Here is a 21490-nt window from a genome sequence, read left to right as displayed (position 1 = left end):
GGTCACAAATAGGTGACCCCCCTAATTCTCTTTCCTCAAATCAAATAATATATGAACTGTGTACATCTGCAGGCAAAGCACTGAATACAACTTTTTTGTTACTCAAGCATATTAACCATTCTGTTTCCATTCTGCCCTAAGTCTAGAGCATGACAGCCTACATACTTGGGTAACAGACACTAACATATGTCACAAGAGTTTGGAACAAAAGTTAATTTTCACTTCAGCACACTGAGGATTTCATTAAAAAGTAGAGTAAACATCATAAAAGTTTCTCTGACGAGCTAGTAAATAAATATCTAGGATTCATGGTCAATATAAACTCCTGGGCAAAAGCAGTTCTTAAGTTGTTTTCTGATAATCAGAAGACAAGGCTTCCAGAGTTTTTCATTTAAGAATTACAGTAGTTCTTGAATTGATCCTCTGGTATAAAATGGTGATTTGGTGGCATCTAACAGAGTGATGTAATTTAATCCTTTGGCCTCAGGATCCAGCAATATGGAACTACACAACAGAGTGGCAGAAGGGGATTGGAAAGCAATAATGATATTTTAAAAGTCATCTACCCAGGGACAGACAGCGTCTGCCCCAGGAAACTCATGGGTCCTGCTGCCTATGGGAAAGAAGCACCCCACACTGAGGAGAGACACTCAGACTCCATGTTGCTTCTGGGAAGCTGGTGGGAGGGAGGAAGTCCACTGCGTGAAGGGACCAAGGTCTAATGGGGAAGGGGAGAAAAATTCTGCTTCTACTTCTGCTGTGAGCAGCTGAGTAGTAGATTGTGACTGAGAAGAAGCACACTGAACCTCTGTCGTCCCAGAGTGCTGGAGAAAGAGGCATGTCTGAGCTTGGATGTCAGAGTCAGTGACTGTGCAAGAGGCCAGTTTCCTCATCCCCTGTGCATCCTATGTACAGCCTCTGAAAACATACATTCTGGATTGTATGGATTGACTCGAATCTAAACCACTCTATTATTTGTGGCTTATGAAAGAGGCCAATATACATTGATGGTCCTCCTATGGCCACAAAGAGACCACAGCAAAGTTACAAGAAGGGATTCTGAGCTTTTGTAGCCTTCTCAGAAGTCCCCAGACCAAGAACTACTCCTCGGGCATAACAGGTGGCAGACAGCAGTAAGTAAACCTTTTGAGTGGACAGAGGGCCTTTATGTGAAATAGAGTTACAAATATAAAAAGAAAAAAAACCCTGTCCACTTGTGGAACTTTGAGTAATGAATTTAACATGTTGAAGTTCCATTTTATTAACCATAAAAGGAGAATGATATGGCAACATTATCACAATGGTCAAGCTTTGGAATCCACCTAACTGTCCATCAATGAATGAATGGATAAAGAAAAAATGTAGAGAGCAGAATGGTGGTTACCAGGGGCTGCCTGAAGGGTTACTGGAGAGGCTGGTCAAAGAATATAAAAGTTCAGCTAGATAGGAAGAATAAATTCAAGAGATCTACTGTATAATTTGGTGACTATAGCTGATAACAAGGTATTGTATACTTGAAAATCACTATGTGAGTAGATTTTTAAGCGTTCTCACCACAGAAAAAGTGGGGGTGGGGAGCAGATAATAATATCTACCCTTCATGCTTTTGTGAAGACTTAACAATGTAACCTGAGTATTGGAATTCAATTTGCTCAAAACCTCTCTGCCACTTACTTGGACGTGAATGATCTTAAGCAAATTATTCAACCAGGTTAAATGTCACATTAAGTTTTCTTACCAATAAGATGAAGTATTAATAGCCCATTAACAGTATAATACAAATGTGCCAGGATGCCTGTGACAAGGTCCTTCTGTTTTCTTTTCTCTTTTTTTTTTTTTGAGACGGAGTTTCACTCTTGTTGCCCAGGCTGGAGTGCAATGGCACGATCTCGGCTTACTGCAACCTCTGCCTCCAAGGGTTCAAGAGATTCTCCTGCCTCAGCCTCATGAGTAGCTAGGACTCCAGGTGCCTGCCACCACACCTGGCTAATTTTGTGTATTTTTAGTAGAGACAGAGTTTCACCATATTGGCCAGGCTGGTTTCAAACTCCTGACCTCAGGTGATCCACCCGCCTCAGCCTCCCAAAGTGCTGGGATTACAGGCGTGAGCCACTGCGCCTGGCTGGTCCCTGTTTTCACCCTGCATTTATCTCAAAGCAGGTCTCGGAGTTTTAATTCAGCCCACCTAAATAAATCTATCTCAGCAAATTTAAAGAAAAATTGATATTTTATTAAAGACTTTGTGATAAGACATAAAATAGGTTCTCATTACAAAAGAAACTTAAACATATATTATCCATTAGATAGCTCTAGCGGTGTGCTGGTAAATGTTCAACAACTGACTCTTAAAGAAAAACACATGCATTTATATACACACATATTTATAAATTTTTCTGATATAAAAGATTGTTACACACAATTTACTATTTGTAAATTTTACTATTGGTTCCTACAGACTGCTTTCATTGGTTTTTGCAGAACTTTTGTAATCTATAGCCAACCTATGGTTTCGATTGAACTGTGATTTGGCGAATGGAGTTATATACCCATTTATTTTCCAATAAATCAATAATGTATTGTTATTGGATCTAATATGTAATCTATTATTAAAGTATTTGTCACCCTATTATATAATGAGTGTATATTATATAATGAGTGTAGTGCAGGCTATACTTATTAAATTAGAACCTAGTTTTAGCACTAGATATGTTGTTCATCAATGATGTGAGTGAGATTTTTCCCGAATCAGATAATAGTTTTCTAATATGTACTGAAATCATATTTCCTCAATTTGAGGGGCTATTCCCAATGAAATGGATATTAGCACCACACACTTTTAAGTTTATTCTGCATTATTTTGACATTTTCTTCATTACTTGCTTAAGTCTAATCAACTGATGAAACAATAAATAAAGCCCTGATTTGTATGTGGATTTTTGCCTGCATATTTTTTTTCCTCATGGACTTGGGAAATTTTCTATGATCCTCATGGCTTTGCTGCTACTTAGTGTATGCACCCTCACCTTGTTTGCAGCATTATCAGCTCCAGGACAGCCGAAATCCTTCCTGGTTCTTTCATACTATCGCCCACTGGGTCTACAGTAGATTTTAGGTTAGTGTTACTTGAATTCCAAGTACTACTACCACTGAAGCAGCAACTCTGTTTCCATCACTTGGAGAGAAGACCAAAACCACACATTAAACACCTGGAGGAAAAAAAAGTAAAACCACATTAAAGTGAGATTGTAAGGAACTGACCACGAATTTAGAAAAGAGAAAAACTGACTGCTGTGTGAAGGAGTCAAAGTAATTTCATGTTGACTTGAACAAGAAATTAAAGGAACCCTGGGCCTTGGCCTGAGGACAGAGGGAATGTATGAGGAACAGTGGAAGGTAAAGTTGGCTGGATAAAATGAGACTTCAAAAGGCCAGTTTGCGAAGCTTGAACTTGGTGCAATAAACAATCAAAGGCCATTTTAGATCTATATGAAAACAAATGGCATGGAAATGATGTTGAAGCAGAAATCTGGTAGCATCCCCAGGACAGGAATTTCAGAACCTATTGCAGTGGCTTAGGTTTAAAAGACAAGAAACAACAAATGATCAGTTCCCCAGTGATCAGTGATAGGTCATGCTTATATCATGTACCCACAGATACCAGGCAATGAGAAAGGCACGTAATCTCTGTAGCATTCTCCCTAAACATCCACAGATTCAGTCCAATCATGAGAAAACATGAGACAAATCCAAACTGAGGGACAGTATAGAGAAACCAGTACTGTTCAAAAGTGTCAAGGTTTTTGAAGACAACTGACTGAGAAACCGTCACAGATTAGAGGAGGCTATGAACACATGAAAACTAACTGCAATATGGTATCCTGGATTGGATCCTGGCACAGAAAAATGACATTAGTGGAACAGTTGGTGAAATTAAAATAAAATCAGTAATGCAGTTAATAGTTTTGTATTGCTGTTAACTTTTTAGTTTCATTGGTTATATAAGTTGTTAATATAGGGCAATATGGGTGATGGGTATGTGGGAACTCTCTTTATTACCTCTGCAACTTTTCTGTAAATCTAAAATCATTTTTTTTAAGTTAAAACAGTAAAACTACCAGTTCTTTTACCTGCTTCTAGCAGGTGCTCAAAGAGGGACAGAGCAAAACCTTGCAAAGCATGACATTAGAGGGTGTCCCAGAAGCAAGGGTCTTGTGTAGCCCCAGGCTCTGCTGCTCCCAAACTGCATGGCCTTTCTTGGCAAATGATTTACAATCTCCGAGCCTCAGGCCAGTGTCTTAAACATGGGCACAGAACGTCTTTTCAACAAATGGTACTATAAAAACGGGATATCCACATACAAAAGAATAAATTTGGACTCTTATACCATATATGAAAATTAACACAAAATGGATTAAAGGTCTAAGAGTTTAAATTATAAAACTCTTACGAGAAAACATAGAGGGAAATCTTCCTAACATTGTATTTGGCTATGACTTCACTAGGACACCGAAAGCACACGCGACGAAAGAAAGAAAGAAAAAAAGATAAGTCAAATAGAAAAAAAAGACCAGAAAAGCAACGAAGGGCAGCATCCCTTCCCGTCCTGATAGCTGTCGGATTTTACCCCAATGGTGTTTTTGCTTCCAGGAGCTGTCCACGCGTCGCCACTGTTTTATCACCAAGGTTTTAGTCGTGAATAAACGAGGAACTGGATTCGAATGATTTCTTAGTTTCTGAGATTTTTTGTCTAAGCATCGTAGACCCCGTCAGTTCTCAACCCAATAGGAAGCGTCACATCTCAGTGAGCCCGAAACTCTCACAGCCCAAAACTGCAAGAAGCTCCTCTGCCCGGCCTTTCTTTACTCCTCCTGTCTGCCCCTCAGCTCGCTCATCTTTCTTCCCGTCCCCTCTCTCTTCCCTCTTTGGTTCTTTGAAGTGATGAGCTCGCTCAACCACAAACCCAACACAATCCATAACATTTCTCTTGTAGAAAAACCCGTGCCTCGAATGAGGCGAGACTCAACGAGGACCCACGCGCGGGGTGGAACCCTCCAATTCCTTCCTCTCGCCTCCGAACGAGCAGCGCACCAGGCCGAACTGCCCGCGCCCAGGCTCCCTGGTTCGGCCGGGATGCGGCCGGTGCCCGCTCGCCGCCGGGAACAACCTCCCCACTCTTCCTGCTGGGACCGGGTGCCAGCTGACAGCCGCGCCAGGGCCTCTCCGGGTGCCAGGGTCGGATCGGGTGACGTCGCGAGTTTGCGCCTGGCAGCCAAGCCGGCCTCCAGCCTGAAGAAGGACACGCCCCGGCCCTGACCCGCGCCCCGCCCCTCCGGCCAGGGCGCAGAACCCCGGTCCTAGCTGCTCGCCCCTACTCGCCGGCACTCGCCCCGCTCGCCCGCTTTCGCACCCAGTTCACGCGCCACAGCTATGTGTCCCCGAGCCGCGCGGGCGCCCGCTACGCTACTCCTCGCCGTCGGCGCGCTGCTGTGGTCTGCGGCCGGCGCCTGGGAGCTCACGATTCTGCACACCAACGACGTGCACAGCCGGCTGGAGCAGACCAGCGAGGACTCCAGCAAGTGTGTCAACGCCAGCCGCTGCATGGGTGGTGTGGCTCGGCTCTTCACCAAGGTGCAGCAGATCCGACGCGCCGAACCCAACGTGCTGCTGCTGGACGCCGGCGACCAGTACCAGGGCACCATCTGGTTCACCGTGTACAAGGGTGCGGAGGTGGCGCACTTCATGAACGCCCTGCGCTATGATGCCATGGTAAGACCCGAGCCCGCGCCCGGGGTAAGAGTCCCGGACTGAGAGAGGAGCCGGGCTGGAGAAGCAGCGGATGGCAGAGTGTGGCAAGCCTAGGACCAGGGCGCGGAGAGATGTGGGGATAAAGTGAGACTCCGGCCAGTGTGCCAGCTGGATGCATAGAAGTCCCTTGGACGATTCTTCTTAAACGGATGTTATTGCGCCCCCACTATGAGATGGGAATATTTAGAGGAGCAGGACCCTCTCCTGCCTGCGAGGGTCTTCAGGTGGGGTGCGTAGAAGCACTGACAGTTATCCAGTGCTAGGGACCGAATCAGGTCCCTCACGCAGCTCTCATTTACTGCTAGGTCTTTATAAGAATGCTTTATCTCAATCTAGATCTTTCGAAAAATGCTTTATCTCAATCTTATTGAAAAGGAAACAGCGTCAAAGAAGCTGAATAAATTATCAGGCACCATACCCCCAAAAAGGGAGACGTGATAAGAATGGACACCAGATCCCTTTGACCCTGGAGCTTGAGCATAATTAAGCTCACAGCTTTGGGGTAGATTCTCTGTTTGACTACCTTCTATGTGACCTTGAGCAAGTTATTTAGTCTTTCTTGCCTCAGTTCTATCCTGTATAAAAATAAGGATCATAATTGTACATAGTGCACATAGTGTGGTCTCTATATTATTACCAGACACATAGTGTGGTGTCTATAAATGTTATTATTACCAGACATGATAATATAGGGTTAAGAAAAGGAAAGAAAGAAAGAAAAAAGAAAGAAAAGAAAGAAACTTCAGAGAGAGCCAAAATGGGGAAACACTTGGGTTTCAAAGGATTTCAATAAAGTAGGTTTGACAGCAGAGATTGAGGAAGAGTCTAGCTTAAGAGATAATGGGCTCTTAAAACATGTGTAAAAGTTTAGTTCAAAGTTCCCAATGTTCTGCTAAAGGTAATGCCTTTTTTTTCACTAAATTCTAGAAAAGGAGCAGAGGGGGTTGCATAGTAATAAATAAGTACAACCAAGATGTATATTGGTGGTTAAAAAAAAAAATCAAACCACCACCCAAATTTAACCCTGTGTAAAAGCCTTGAGTAAAGGGATTCAGCAAGACTGTGGAGAAACTTGGGAGAGGAAAACTTAAGAGCTTTGGAAGAGGAAGAACAGAGAAATCTCCAGAGAAAGGTCCAGAGAAATCTGTGAAGTCCACAAGTGAGGAAGAGAAAGGGAAGTGTGATCAGGCTGGGATACAGAAGGCCAACAGCACACTTCATATGAGAAGAGCTTAGAGGTCAGGAGAGCACAATGCTGAGGGGTTTGTTTGGTTTTATTTTCCCCTCTGGAAGCTTGGAGAAACGAGGACAGGAAAAGATGATAAGAGGGCACCACTGTATGGTTTTAAAGGTCCCTCCCCCACCTGCCACAACCAGAAAGCTCATTTTCATGAGATGAGAGAAGGGGAGAAAGCTCCCTCCATTCTGATGCTTCTGAGCTTATCAGGGACATTCAGCAGCAGAAATTCCCACTGATCCTTCAGCCTTCAGAGTTCATGAGGCGGGGCTTACCCGCATCTGGATTTGAACAAGAATTGTGGGTTTCAAGAACTCTGTGGTCTCTTAAGCATTGGTATTCCACAGCTACACTTCCCTGATACTTTGCACTCAGTAATGACAAAATAAATATTTATAGAATTGACTTTTTGCTACCCTGTGTCTCCACTTCCTCCCAGAAGGGTAGAATAAACTTACATGTGTTTGTTTTATTTTGCACATAAACCACGGCTTTGTAGATTTTACTTTTTGTGACACTCTTTTCTCCACAATTGTGTGAACCCTTTTCAGTGGAAAAAAAGAATGAAGAATTTCTAGTTTTCCCTAATAATATTTCCCTCTTGTAAGTCCAGTTGAGCTCCCAATATTAATCATGGTATCAAATGTTTATGATAGGACATCTACGTGAGGCCTGAATAAACTGCTGTAAGTTACAGCCTATCTCTTCTGTGGATGTTCAAAATCCTTTTTGTTGCATGAAATTACTTTCTTTCAAATTTTGCTCAAGATAATTGAATTGGGTTCTGAGGAAAAATAGGCTACTTACATAATGTTGGCAGGGGGTAAAGATTGGGAGCAGATCAAATGGCAAGGTTAGATGGCTGTGTCCTCAGGACTTACTCTATGCAGTTTGGGGGTTTGTCAGACCTGATTTGACCGACATAAAATCCTAGTTCTGTAGTGCTAAAGCATGTGCTAAAGCTCTGCTGTCCTCCTGTATTGCACAGACATTTCACTGTCCATTGTTTATATTATACTAACCCTCAGAGAATTTATTGCTATTGTGGTATAAACGTTCCTCCACCATAACCACTCACCGCATATTGATTCCTAGGACACTGGGGATTCAAATCAGGGTGGAAAACAGTTGTGGAGGGGCATCTCCAGTTTCCTGGAGACTGGACCTAGTTCAAAGGAGCCACATAAAAGGACTGAAGCATATGGAGGACAAAGAGGAATTTCCTAGAATCCAGCTAAAACACAGGAGTCCCCTCGAGCAGGAACTTCCAAGGAGGTGTACACTTTCTAGAACTACTGGAGTAGTCCTGATTGCTGTAGAGGCCCCAGGGCAATCCTGGAGACCCCCTGGACCCACTACTAGGCAGAAAACTGGAAAGAGGATAGCAAAACTCGCCAGTTAGTGTAGCTGTCTCAGTGGAAGGACTGTTGTCCCCTGAGGCACGAGGAAGACAGCATGGAAGAACTGACAGTATGCGCTTGACCTGGTTACTTTCTCTGAACTTCATGTTCCTTAGCTGTAAAACAGCAGTGATAACCCCCAACTTGCAGAGGTTTGTGAGGAATGCATGAGATAACCCCTGCTGATTTATATTAATAGTAAGTGCTCACTGAAAGTTAGTTTCATGTGCCCTGGATGGGGAGGAGGGGAATTGTGAGGAAGGGAAGGTTTGGGTTGTGCATCAGCTTATCTGGTTCTCACAGCCTGGCACAGTCTACCGCCTGCCTCCCCTCTACCATCTTACCTAAGTATCATTGCCTAAACTATTTTTGTTACATTTACTCATTGAGCAGACTTATGAAATCTCCCCACAGCACAAAACTGAAAGTATCCACCTGCAGAGGTGAGATTCTCACCATCAAGACAGGCTGTGGGGAAGGTAGCTTTGAGCAGGTCTCTAGGATCCCCTAGAAGTGTGCCTTTTCTCCACTTGGCTCCTGCTTCTGAGGCCCTGGCTGCTGAACCCGCTTCCTGCCCATAAGACTGCAGCCTTAACCCTAGCCAATTGCTCCTAAATGGGGGAGGCAACAGCCAGGGTGGGAACCATAGCCCCTGCCTTTAACTCACCCAGGGGACAGGTTAGTCAGATAGAATGGCCCTTTGTTCACTACCCTCCACCTCCCACATAGACAACATTCTAATGTGTTTGATGACTGCATATAGTTTTGTTTCTACATGCACTTGCAAAACCTTTATGTGCTTATATTTTATAATTGCATACCTAGTCCTGTTATTTAACCCTTTCTGTTTCTTACTTTTGTCCTGAACTTGTTGTTTTTATGATTTGTCCATGTTGCCCTAGGTGCACTTCTACCTACACACCACTGTGAATTGTGCTCTGTGTATTTTACTCATCTCCACGTATTTTACCCATCTGCTCCCTGGCTGATGGGTTTGGAGACGGCGCCTAACACCCTGCCTCCACAAATAATGCTGCTCCAAATATCTTCCTGGGTGGTCTCACCAGAGGATTTCTACCCAGGAGCAGAATTGCTGGCCACAGGGCATACTTTGAGTACTACCAGACTGCTTTCCTCAGTGACTGGCACCCTCCATTCTCTTCCACCTACTCCCATTCCCAACAGGACATGTAAATTTCCGTATTTTTCCTGTATGTCATGGCAGTATCCAGCTTTATTGTAGGTGTAAAATACACATTGCTGCTTTATTATGTACTTTTCTAATAACTAGTGAGTTTGGACTTTTTATATGTTTGTTAACTTTTTAAGTTTCTTCTTCCCTAATTGCTTATTCGTATTCTTTGGTATTTTTAAAATTGGGTTAGTTTTATATTTTTTGACTTTCAGGAGTTATAGGTTTTGATCCATGATCAATTTTCGAGATTGCAAACATATTATGATGATGTTAGGTCTATTAATTTTGTCCATGGTATCTTTCATTGAACAGAAATTCTTCATTTGTTGTAATTGGATTAATCTTTTTTTCCTTGTGTTTGTGTTTTGAAAGTTCACCTAATAGTTTGCTCATTTAAAGCTTATCACCTTTAACCCTCCTCACTGGAAATTCAGAGATCACTATGGTTCTTTCTGCCTTTTAAGAGATAAATCTACAATCTGTGGCTATGCAATTCACTTCTCAGCATCACCAGTTCCTCATCTATAAAATAGAAGTTTGAACCAGCTTACCTCTGAGGTCCCATACATATCTGAACAACTGGAGCCCTTTAGTGAAATGTTTTGATTCAGTGAAGGGACAGGAAGATGGGGCAAAGGTGTAGAGGCAGGAATCTACACAATGGACCAGGTCGGACCAAAGTAAGGTAGCAGGAATCATGGCAGAAGAGGTTGTGTAAACTCTAACGACCACCTGAGAAGTTTGAGCTATGTTGCCATGGGCAACCATGTGGTTTTTGAGTAGAAGACAACTGTGGTATAATAAAAAATAAATATTTGGTCCTTGTCCCCAGTACCTGTCGCAGAGCTCCTAAGACCCTAGAAATCTCCTAAGTAATAGAAATGTCCTTTGTGATTCATAATAACCCCATGGTAATATTTGGATTTATACTCCTGCAGACTTAGGGTGAGGTCCCTAGATAGCTTCAAGATGGAGCCACTCACCAGCAAGTTCAAGGGATTAGGGGATCAAATAGTTGGAACTTTCAGTTCCACCCACCAAAGTCCAGGAAAGGAGGGTGAGACAGGAGATTCAGCTCTACAAAGACTCTTGAACAAGATGTGAGGGGCTTTTTGGTTGCTGAGCACGTGGAGGTTCCTGGAGGGTGCACACCCAGGGAGGGCATGAAAGCTCCACATTGCCCCCATACCTTGGTCTATCCATTCTTCACTTGGCTGTTCATCTATATCCTTTGTAGTAGCCTTTATAATAAACTAATGAGTGAGTTCTGTGAGCTGTCCTAGCAAGTTAATTGAAGCCACGGAGGGAGTAATGGAAATCCCCGATTTATAGCCATTCAGCCAGAAGCACAACCTCAGGCTTGTGATCAGCCTGAAGTTAGGACAGTCTTGTAGAACTGAGCCCTTAACCTATGGGATCTGACAGTGTCTTGAGACAGTATCAGAATTGAATTCAATTATAGGACTCTCAGTTTGTGTTTTCTGGAGAATTGCTTGGTGTGTGGGGGAAATCCCACACACATCTGGTCACAGAAGTGTTCTGTGTTAAGTGTGACAGTAGAGAGAAAAAGCAGTTTGTGTGTGCGTGTGTGTGCTTTTGCATGCTAATGAGATGATCGATGACTGAGGACCCCTACATAGCTTCAGGAAGGGAGCTGGTCACCAGAAAGACTAATTTATGACTAGAGGGTTAGAACTTTCAGCCCTGCCTCCCCGACCTCTAGAGAGGGGAGATGGGCTAGAGATTGAGTTCAGTCTCCAATGGTCAATGAATTCATCAATCATGCCTTCATGATAAACTTTCATGAAGACCCCTAAACAACCAGATTCAGAGGGCTTCCAAGTTGGTGAACATATTGAGGTGCTGGGAAGGTGGTGCGCACGAGTGGGCATGGAAGCTCCACCCATCCACTCCCATGCCTTGCCCTGTGCATCTCTTCACTTGCTTGTTCCCTAGTCGTATGCTTTGTAATAAGCCAGTAACGGGAGTAAAGTGCTTTCCAAGTTCTGTGAATTGTTCTAGCTGATTATCAATCCTAAGGATAGGGTCATGGCAACCTCCAATTTATAACTAGTCGGTTAGGAATACAGGTGGCCCAGGACTCTCGACTGGTGTCTGAAGTGGGGGCAGTCTTGTGCATTTGAGCCTTCTCACTTGTGGGATCTGATGCTAAGTCCAGGTAGAGAGTGTCAGAATCCATTTGAATTGTTGGACACCAAGCTGGTGTCCACACAGAACTAGGGAATTGATTGATGTGAGGAAAAACCCTCCCAGCTATGCAGGCAAATCACAGTTTTGGAAGATGAGTAGAAATGGATGGGAGGGAGAAGACAGGAGAGAAGACGGTGAGGAAAGAGGCCAGGCAGCAGTCCAAGTATGAGATGATAACGCCTGAACTCTGGTAATTGAGGAGGCCAAATCCACAGGAACCAGTTGCAAAAGGCAGGCTGTCTGGTAGGTATAGGGCTAAGAGAGTAAACATGGGGGTGAGACTGGGATCAAGTCCCCTTCCTACCACTTAGAATCTATGGACTGGGAGCAGGTTATTTAATCTCATGAAGCCTCCATTTCCACATGTGTGAGGTATGTGATTGATGTCTCCACACCTAGGGTGCTGTGGGGTTTGGAAGAGATAGTAGTGCACATAATGTGCTTAGCACAGGGCCAGTCCACAGTAAGTGCTGGCTGTACTCGCCTTCTCTTGGCAGGGGTGGCTCAAGAGAGGGTGTAATCAAAAGATGATTATGAGGGTTCAAGCACCAGGCAATGGGACAGTCAGCAGGTTTTAATGCTCCTACACAGGGGCTGGATTCTTCTACTTCAGCTTGCCACTGACAGCTAAGGCTTGCTATTGCATGCCCTGAAATGCAATCTGAAGACTTTTCCTGGACTTACTGGGCACCATTGGACTGTATAAGGCTGCAGCAGACAGGAGCAGTGGAAAGAGATTTGTATGGGACGTCAGAACACCCAGGTTTTACTTCTTGGCTCTTCCACTTATTAGCTGTGTGAGTTTGGCAGTGGTTTCCTTATCTATCAAATGGGGAAATTGGAGAGCGTGGTCTATCACATGTTACTTCTCAGCATCTCAGCTCCTCCCCACTCCTCTCTCTTGCTTCTAATCTGCCCACATTACTTGGTTGTCTCTGGACAAGTCTAAGTTTGCATGACAACTCTCTAATTTCTCCTTCACAGTTATTTATTTATTTATTGGCAGCTATTTCCTTGTGGAGAGATAGCATAGGTCTTTCAGGTGCTTCCAGTTGGCCACCGTTTTACAGGTGAAGAGGTTTCCAGGATGCTCGCGGGATGTTACTCTGGTAGTAACAGAAATGATGGCCTGGGGAATGGGAGGAGCATGACGCAGTTTTGAGCCAGAGTCTTCGGGGCTCATTTATTCATTCAATCCGCAAATCATCATTCAGCATTACCACATGCCAGGCTCTATGCTAAGTGCTGAGGATAGCAGTCAGGACCTGCTAGGGTGAAAATTACTGTTCAGAAGATAGCAGAGTGGATAATGGCCATTCAAGTTCCTCTTAACCACATAGAGGGGCTGGGTAAGATCTATAAAGGAGAGAGGTTAAACAGAGAAAAGCAAAAATGACTGAAATTCTAACACCCATGCATGGGAATTCTTGAGCTAAAGATCTGGTCTATAGAAGAAGACACATCAGACCCTCATATTTAGCATCTATGCCTAAATCAGCAGTGAGCATGTTTCTTCTCCTCCCCTAAAAACTTGTCTCTAAGGAGAAAGACAAGCGCTTACAAGGACTTTCATGTTAAAGGAAACTGTCAGAATTACTTTATCTTCGATCAGGAAGCTTTTCTTGGGAAAGACAAATTAGCAGTACTAGTTTGGGAAGCTTGAAAGAGAGATCCTGTTTGCAATGACACTTTTAAAAAGGCAACAACAACAACAAAAGTAATTATTCCTAAAGCTCAGGTGTCAGAAATTGTGAATATCTAGGGGGTTGTGGATCCCCAAGCCTCAGAGACAGGAACAGCCCCACTCCCATCCTGGGGATGTGGCCTCAGGCCTCTGCTTCCTCTTTTCCAGCCTAAACTCCAGAGCAGAGAGGCGCTGGATGCCCAGCCTCAGGCAGGGGAGGGAGGAAGCAAAGGTAGTTTCTCAGCTCATCTTGTCCTTGTACTATTAATAGCATTTGTTGTTTTCTTAACTGAAAATTGGAGAGAACCAAATGAATCAACATCATATTGGCAGCTTTCTGTACATCACTCACAAATACATCTGAATGCTCTGTACTCTCCAGTGTTTATTTTCCTCAGTCACATAACCAGAATTTGAATATTCTTTTGACACTTCTTTTCCCTCACTTGAATAATTAGTCCTATATATAATCCAAATATTAACTGGAGCCCTCTAGCCCCTCAGAGATATAGTTGAACCTTCCTGGACCTCAATTAGTCGGGCAGTTAATTCTGAATGTTGATGTGCCTATTTTGCATGTATGGAGAGTGTATACATCCCCCCTCCCCATACAAGTAGAGTGCTGTCTATTCAGTACTTGCTTATTCATACATTCTTTCAACAACCAAAGCTAGGTGCAGCTGGGTTGAGCCCCAGGGTGTTTCCTGCCATTCAGTGGGATGCTGCACTCACCTGCTGTGGCCAACATTCCCTGGCCCAGGACTGCAGGGATGGAAGCCAATCCAACAGCAGAAGTGAGCAACAATGCCAGAAACCTATCAACCAAACCAAATGTAATTTGTAATCCTCCCTGGATGATGCTGATGATCGGCAACTGAGCCCCGTCGTATAATAAATCAGGTGTCTCTCATTAAAAAAAAAATAAGAGAGAGAGAGAGAGAGTCTCCCAATGTTGCCTAGGCTGGTCTCAAACTCCTGGGCTCAAGTGATCATCCCTTCTCAGCCTCCCAAAACGCTGGGATTACAGGCGTGAGCCACCATGCCTAGCTCAGGCTGTCTCTTTAGCTCTTCAATTATAGGGCTTCCTGCAACTTCAGCCCTTAACAAATGAGCCAGTGTGTAAGTGACTAGCTAAATAAATGTGCTGCACACCTCTGAGAAATGGCTTTTGACATTATTAAAATGTATTTATGTGGATTAAAAAACATTCTTTTCTTCTGCATCATGCATCCTGCACTGCTTTTACAGAAACTCCCCTTTCCTTTGTTTTTACCGTCTAACATTTCTTTGTTTCCCTTCTGACATGTTTCAGTCTCTTGTCATCACTCGGAACATTTTTACTGCCGCATCCCTCTGGTTTCCATTCCCTAGCCTAGCCCAGCCCAGTATTTTTGACTCCCAAATACCTGGAATTTTGCCTGATGTTTAAAGCCAAAACCAAATGAAAATGTGACGAACCAAAGGAGATTTTATTCTTCTGTGACTCAAAATCCTGTTGTTATTGTTAAATGAACCCTGTGGGATACAGTCTGGTATTTTTAACACCTTCTGGGGGTATTTGTCAATATTTACATTTGATGTAGATAGCTTATAAAAGTCTAGTGGCTTTGGGTAAACCGTGTTCACTAAGAATAAGACCCAGAAGGTCATATGAATCAAAGATCGAAGAATGAAGATATTCTGAATCCAAGTTTCTTGTTTTGATTATTAAAAATACCTTGCAATTAGTTAGGCATGAGAGAAAGTTTGTATATAAAGTCTGGCTTGTAATTCACATGAATTCTCTATACAAGCCAAAAACAACCCTCCCTTTGGGGATATATGATGACCTTATTTGGAAATTACTTCAGGTAATTATGAAGTAATAATATCTCTATTCATATGCTAAAAAGAATTCAAAATAACATTCAATTATCATCTCTTGGAAACTAAATTAAATGGGTACTCACCCAAGTTGAAATGCAAACAAATGCATGATATCATTATGTGACCCTCCCCTACCCCTTAGCCTGTCCATGGCAGATGCTAAGAAAAACTTGTCCCTAAGAAGAGAGAAGACAATTGATTTAGTCAGCCTTTCCCACTGTGTTTGAACTGAGCCTCAGAATCCTCCTTATCCCCATACTGCAAGGACTTACTGTCAATCAACTAGAGATGGCACTCAAGATTTTCCAGGCTGAGGCAAGTGGATCACGAGGTCAGGAGATTGAGACCATCCTGGCTAACACGGTGAAACTCCATCTCTACTAAAAATACAAAAAATTAGCTGGGCATGGTGGCGGGCCCCTGTAGTCCCAGCTGCTTGGGAGGCTGAGGCGGGAGAATGGCGCGAACCCGGGAGGCGGAGCTTGCAGTGAGCCGAGATTACGCCACTGCACTCCAGTCTGGGCGACAGAGCAAGACTTCGTATCAAAAAAAAAAAAAAAATTATTTTCCATCCTTGTACTAATAATAAGCATGGAATTTGTTTATTGGTTTTTTCACAACAGTAAAATATATCTTTAACAAATAACAAATGGTACAGGTAATACTTTTAAATAAAGAGGGAAGAATCCTTCTGACTTTTCTCTTTATCACATTTCACCCACACACAGTGTGGATGGAATCTGCAACGGAATTTAGCAGCCACACTGAAACTCCGCTGCCTGACCACACTGTCCTGAGGCCATGTGCCAACTTCTATGTTTTTTCCCCAAAGCTCTTCCAGGGAAGAGCTGCCACTTCTCCGTTTACTCTTTTCACCTGTAAATGAATGCTCCCTTTAGTATTGAGTAAATAGGTGAATGAAAGAAATAATGAGAACACTCCTGGGGTGAGAGCAAGAGGAATGAAAACACACAGTGTGAGAGCAGGTCAGAGATGTTGGCTAACACAGGAACTAGGATGGAGGCCTCAGACTTGACCCTGGCCTGCAGGACCTTGGTCTACATTGTCTGCAGGAGGAAACACAGAGGTCAGTGGACATCCAGCAGTCTTCCATGAAGGCCTCTCATTATTCTGGAACAGTTTATTTTTATAGAGAAATCTCCCACTTCCTGTTCTCCCCAGTTAGAATTGATTGATCAAAGCAGTCCCTCTCCCTGTTATTAAATAATTAAATAATATGCGTTAATTGATCCCTATAACCATTTAAAATGTATCTAACACAGGAGAAATCTTTGGTAAATATTTACTGAATGAATGAACAAATAAATAATTGGGGGAAGGGTTAAAGAGACAGAGTTAAATCCTGAGGCTGGAGTTTTTGGTCCTTCAGCCCCTTGTCCAGTTGTCCCTGGCAGCCCCATCCGTGTGACCTTGAATTCTGTACAAGTCTCATCATTTTCTATGTGTGTTGTAATGGAAAAAAAAGGTTTCAAAACACAGTCTTTCTGTCCTGGGGTACCAAAATAGTAAAGACCTCTGTTTTGAAAGCCTCAGACAAATGAACACAACAGCCACAGTGAAAACTTTAGCAGGAAATTGAGCCACAAAAAGCAAGCAAGCCACAAAGCCCTGAAGGCTGAAAAAACCTGACAGGCCAAGAGGCAGTTAGGTTGCACCTGAGACAGAGGCTGCTTTCTTAACTGGGAAATGAGTGTCTCCAGATATATAAAGCTGTGAGGAGATCACCATGACCCAGCTCTGACGAGCCCCTGGTACAGCATCATTGGTTAGTTTGCCTCAACCTGCAGCAGAATTTTTATTCCAAGAGTAACAGTTAGTTAGGCTTTTTCCAAAGCCTACCCCCATTTCGGTCCCACCCAGCTTGAAACCAGGCAAAGTGGGTTAAGACACTGGGAGATGGGAGGGGACAGGTGGGGTAGAGGCCTGGCACCCCTCTCTCTTCTCTTGTTTCAAGAGACGCTTTGTGGAGTTGTCTAGACAGATTTGGGGGTAACTGCTTCTTCTGCCCCCAATCTCCCCTTAGTTCCCCACTCCTCCCTATCCTGCCAGGCCAACCACCAGCAGAGAAGGGCGCTTAGCTCCAGTGACATTGTGAGTGAGACGCTTGGGAGGATGCATATGGTTCCTGTTGGAAATGCACGGAGGAACAGTGAAACACCAGAAGCCCCATCCTCTCTCCTGCCCATGCCCTCATGCCTAGTCAGCTGAAAATTCCTGTGGCTTCCACTCCTGCACTGTCCCCTCAGTGTCACCTCCCCACCACATTCCCACTGTCCCACTTGCTGTGTCACCTCACCCCTGCGGGAGAGGTGTCTTCCTGCCAGTCTCTTGACCACCAGGCTCACACAGCTCCCGTCCATTCACTGCAGGCCACCAGACTGAGCTTTCCAAGCACTCCCGGACTGCCTCCAGCCCTACTTTCTCTTCAAGGCTTCCCACTTCCCTCAAAATGAGAGCCCTGACTCCTTGGACACCATACAGACCCTCCCTGATCTCCCAGAGATGCTCTTAGCTGCATCATTTTTTTTTTTCTGCCGGATTATCAGGTGCCCTCAGTTCCAGGAGCACCAAATCAGCCAGATGCCATGAGCTGCTTATGACACAGTTCAAGGTGTGACATCTTTGAGGTCTCTCCATAACACTTCTACTGCAGACGTCTGTCTCTGGTGTATCACCTGTACCTTGCACACACATCTCTAACCATCTGTCCACTGTGGCTGTCTGTTCACACATCAGATTGACTCTATGTTCTCTGTGACACCAGGTGAGCTCTGGCACCAGTCCCCAGCAGATGTTTACTGAATGATTAATAAAACTACTCACTCTACCTGCTTCTTTTAAATGGGCTCCATTTTGGTATGAGTTGGTGTGTGAACCATTAAAACTTTTCGGAAGTCAGGATTTGAAACAAACTTGGTAAAAAGTAGTTAAGCAATGTCTTCGTTGTAAAGTGAACGAAACCAAATTGCTTGGAAACAGGTGAAAAGCTTAGCCAAACAGCTTCACAATTCACAGCCTGGCACTCCAGTAGCCCTCTCTGGACAATTGCCCAGGTTTTCTTGTTTTCATTTCTGTGTTTTAATTTATAAGTTACCTTTATATTTCTACTAATATCTTACTGGCACTTGTTTGTGAATGAAACAATTTTTTTGAGGGTTTGTTAATTGTTCTGTGTGAGTGTGGAAAGTTTCTTTGATGTAAGACCATCAATTCTTTTTTAAAAAATAGTGTTTTAGGCTTTCTTCTACATAAAGAAAGTGGTAGGGGTGAGAAGCTGGGGGTGGGCCAGATGCTCACATTATGTTTCTATGATTTTGCTGTTGGAGATACTGAAGATCACTTCGCTGGGCTTTGCTCTCTTAAATTACAGAAAAGTGCATTTGGTGAAGTTTAATGTTTTTAGTAAACATGTACAAGATGTCATAGCGCTAGAATTAAGGAAGGACTAGGGTTCATGAATGAATGAGCTCAATCTTAGTAATGAAATGTTTGGAAGGCAACAGAAGAGAGAAAGAGCATCAGAACATGATTTAGGTACCCCATACATTTATACAAATAAAAAAAAGATATGATTTAGGGTCATGGAAATCAAATGCCTAAACTGATGGTTAAACAATAAGTGGCAAGTAACAGTTTAGCTACAAAAAATGTACAGGAACACATATGGAAAGTTACATGGGAATGTTCAAGAGGACCAAAGAAAGCGGTGTAAGATTATCTGCTCTGTTATGATCCCCTATATTTCACTGCACTACGTTCTTCTCTTAGGCAGTCTTTTCCTGAGATGTTTTCATGTTATTAATCAAAAATAACAGAAATGAATTAACTAGATCAATGTATTTACAAGATTTTTTGAGTGCCTGCAGTATACCTTGGTGTGGTGAGAACTTGGTGTACTGAGGTGAGTAGTATGATCCTGAAGAGCTTAGGAATCACTGAGTTCTCATAAGTGCAATAGAAGAAAAATTAGTAGAAGGAAGTCAAGGTGAGAAATGAAAATACGAGTTTCTAAAGAAAATAAGTATTTACAAAGGAATTTGTCTGCATTAATTTCTGTGGAAAAGTTAGCCATGTATAGAAGAAAGAAACTTGTTAGTAATTCTTTCGTTCATTCATTTATTCATTCAACAGTGAATCCCTGCCGTGGTAGTACTAACTACTTGCACTGTGGTAGTGCAAGGGATACATTCGCTGTGCAAGTAGTTAGGAATTTTTTTTTTTTTTTTTTTTTTTTTTAGTGTTTTGTATGTGCTAAGCTTTATGCAAATGTACAACCAAGCACAGAGGTTACGAACTTTGGAATCAAACAGAAGTGGTTCTAGTCTCAGCTCCCTCTTACAAATTGTGTGATCTGCAACAATTCATTTAACTTCTCTAGGTCTCAGATTTTCTCATCAGTAAAATGAGCGCAATAAGAGTACCACCCTCACAGCATGAAATCAGATTTTCTGTACTCTGTACATATTCACTTTCCATGACGCTGGCATGTGGCAAGTGCTGACTCAATGCTAGCTCATTTCCTTAACTGCTTTTATTTTATTCATTCACTGCCCTTCTAGAGGAAACTGCGGTTCTGAGATGTGCCCTGGGTCACTGCTGAGGAGCGGGAGGAGCCTGGGAGGGAGCTACCCCTGCCTTGTTTCCTCATACTTTATGGGGTAGGTATCAGGAATGAGGCTGGAGGGGAAGGCAAAATCAGATCCCTAAGAGCCCCATGGGCCCTGCTTAGGGTGTTTACTTCTATCATAAAGGCTGTGCCTCTGTAGAGACCTAAGGTGGAGATTGCCAAGGTCAGGTCTGCTCTTGAGAAAGATTTTTCTGGCAGCAATATAAAGAATAGTTTAGCGAAAGAAACAAGAATAGCTGGAAACCCAACTAGGAGGCTGTGGTAGTCCAGGAGCACACTAAGGCAGCAACAATAGGTGAATGGAAACTGGAGCATTTAGGTAAGGGAGAGGGATGCCAGAGGAAGTGATGGTGAAGGAGAGGGGAGAGGGCAGGACTCCACCGCCCCAGGGTTTCTGGCTTTATTGACTGGGTATATGGTAGCATCTTGGGCCAAGACAGTGAGTCACAGGGAAGGGGCTTTGAGCCTGGTAAGCTTGGGGCACATTTGAGACATTGGGAGGAAATGATACATGGCAGTTGACATACAGATCTAGATATCAGGAGAAAAGTCAGGGCTGGAGATTTTCAGTTTACAGTTGAAGGTATGAGTAGGAATGAGATCATTTACTCAGTCCATCCCACCACATTGAGCACCAGGAATCAGGGACTCCTCTCCCCATGGGGCAAGAGAGATGAAAAGACAGTCAAAGTCACTACTTTCAGGGGGATTAGGCTCAAGTTAGGATGGAGAGGTGGAGAAGGCATCAGACAAATAAAGGAAAACTATAACTTCAGCTATTGCCAAGTGCTGGGAATATAATGTTGCTGTTAAACTGCAAGGTGGCTAACAAGTTGGATAGTCTTTCTTGAAGAACTGTAGAAACATTCATTAAAAACAAAATAATTTTATAGTTAAGCCAGAGAGTTATTGTACTGTAACAAGGGAGACTTATTTCACCATAGGAAAAAATCATAACATTCTGAGAATAGAAGGAAAAAATAACAATTACCCAAGCCTGCAAGAAGGTGTAAGACCAGATCAGCTTTTAAGAGGAAACTTAATTACTTAACAGGAAAAGGTAAAAATGGGTAGATCATCAGAGATGGGGGAAAAGGCAAATTTCAAACTTCTGAATTTAATAGGGGAGACAAGAATGTAGGAATGTAAAGACGTTGTGCTGCTTTCTCTGCATAAGCACATTCACGTGAGGATGTATACACAACCCTTGGAGGCACAGGTACTCAGTGAATGCCTGTGTGCCAAAGAGGGGGACAGCACTGAGCAGGAGAGGTGGCAGGGCCCAGTGGCCCAGGAGCACTCATATAGTCAGGAGACTGATATAAAAGAAAGACCCTGCTAATATGCCATTACAGAGTGTGGAATGAGCAAGGAAGGAAGAGGGTGAGGCTGTAAGAGAGCACACGGGGCCCTCATTTAAATGGATGGGTCACCAGCCAGTACT

General features: G+C 43.4%; 1 protein-coding gene across 1 annotated transcript in view; it reads left to right on the top strand.

Moving 5' to 3' along the window:
- Window positions 1-5325: 5325 nt before the first annotated feature.
- Window positions 5326-21490, top strand: part of NT5E (5'-nucleotidase ecto) — a 44725-nt gene continuing 28560 nt past the window's right edge. Inside the window, exon 1 of the mRNA XM_008006517.3 lies at window positions 5326-5766. Coding sequence (XP_008004708.2) covers window positions 5428-5766 — 339 coding nt within the window. The 5' untranslated portion in view covers window positions 5326-5427. The remainder of the gene's footprint in view (window positions 5767-21490) is intronic.

Source organism: Chlorocebus sabaeus, chromosome 13, assembly GCF_047675955.1.
Source record: "Chlorocebus sabaeus isolate Y175 chromosome 13, mChlSab1.0.hap1, whole genome shotgun sequence".
NCBI lineage: Eukaryota > Metazoa > Chordata > Mammalia > Primates > Cercopithecidae > Chlorocebus > Chlorocebus sabaeus.
The sequence above is the reverse complement of the archived record's forward strand: the minus strand, read 5'-3'. Positions and strand labels throughout refer to the sequence as shown.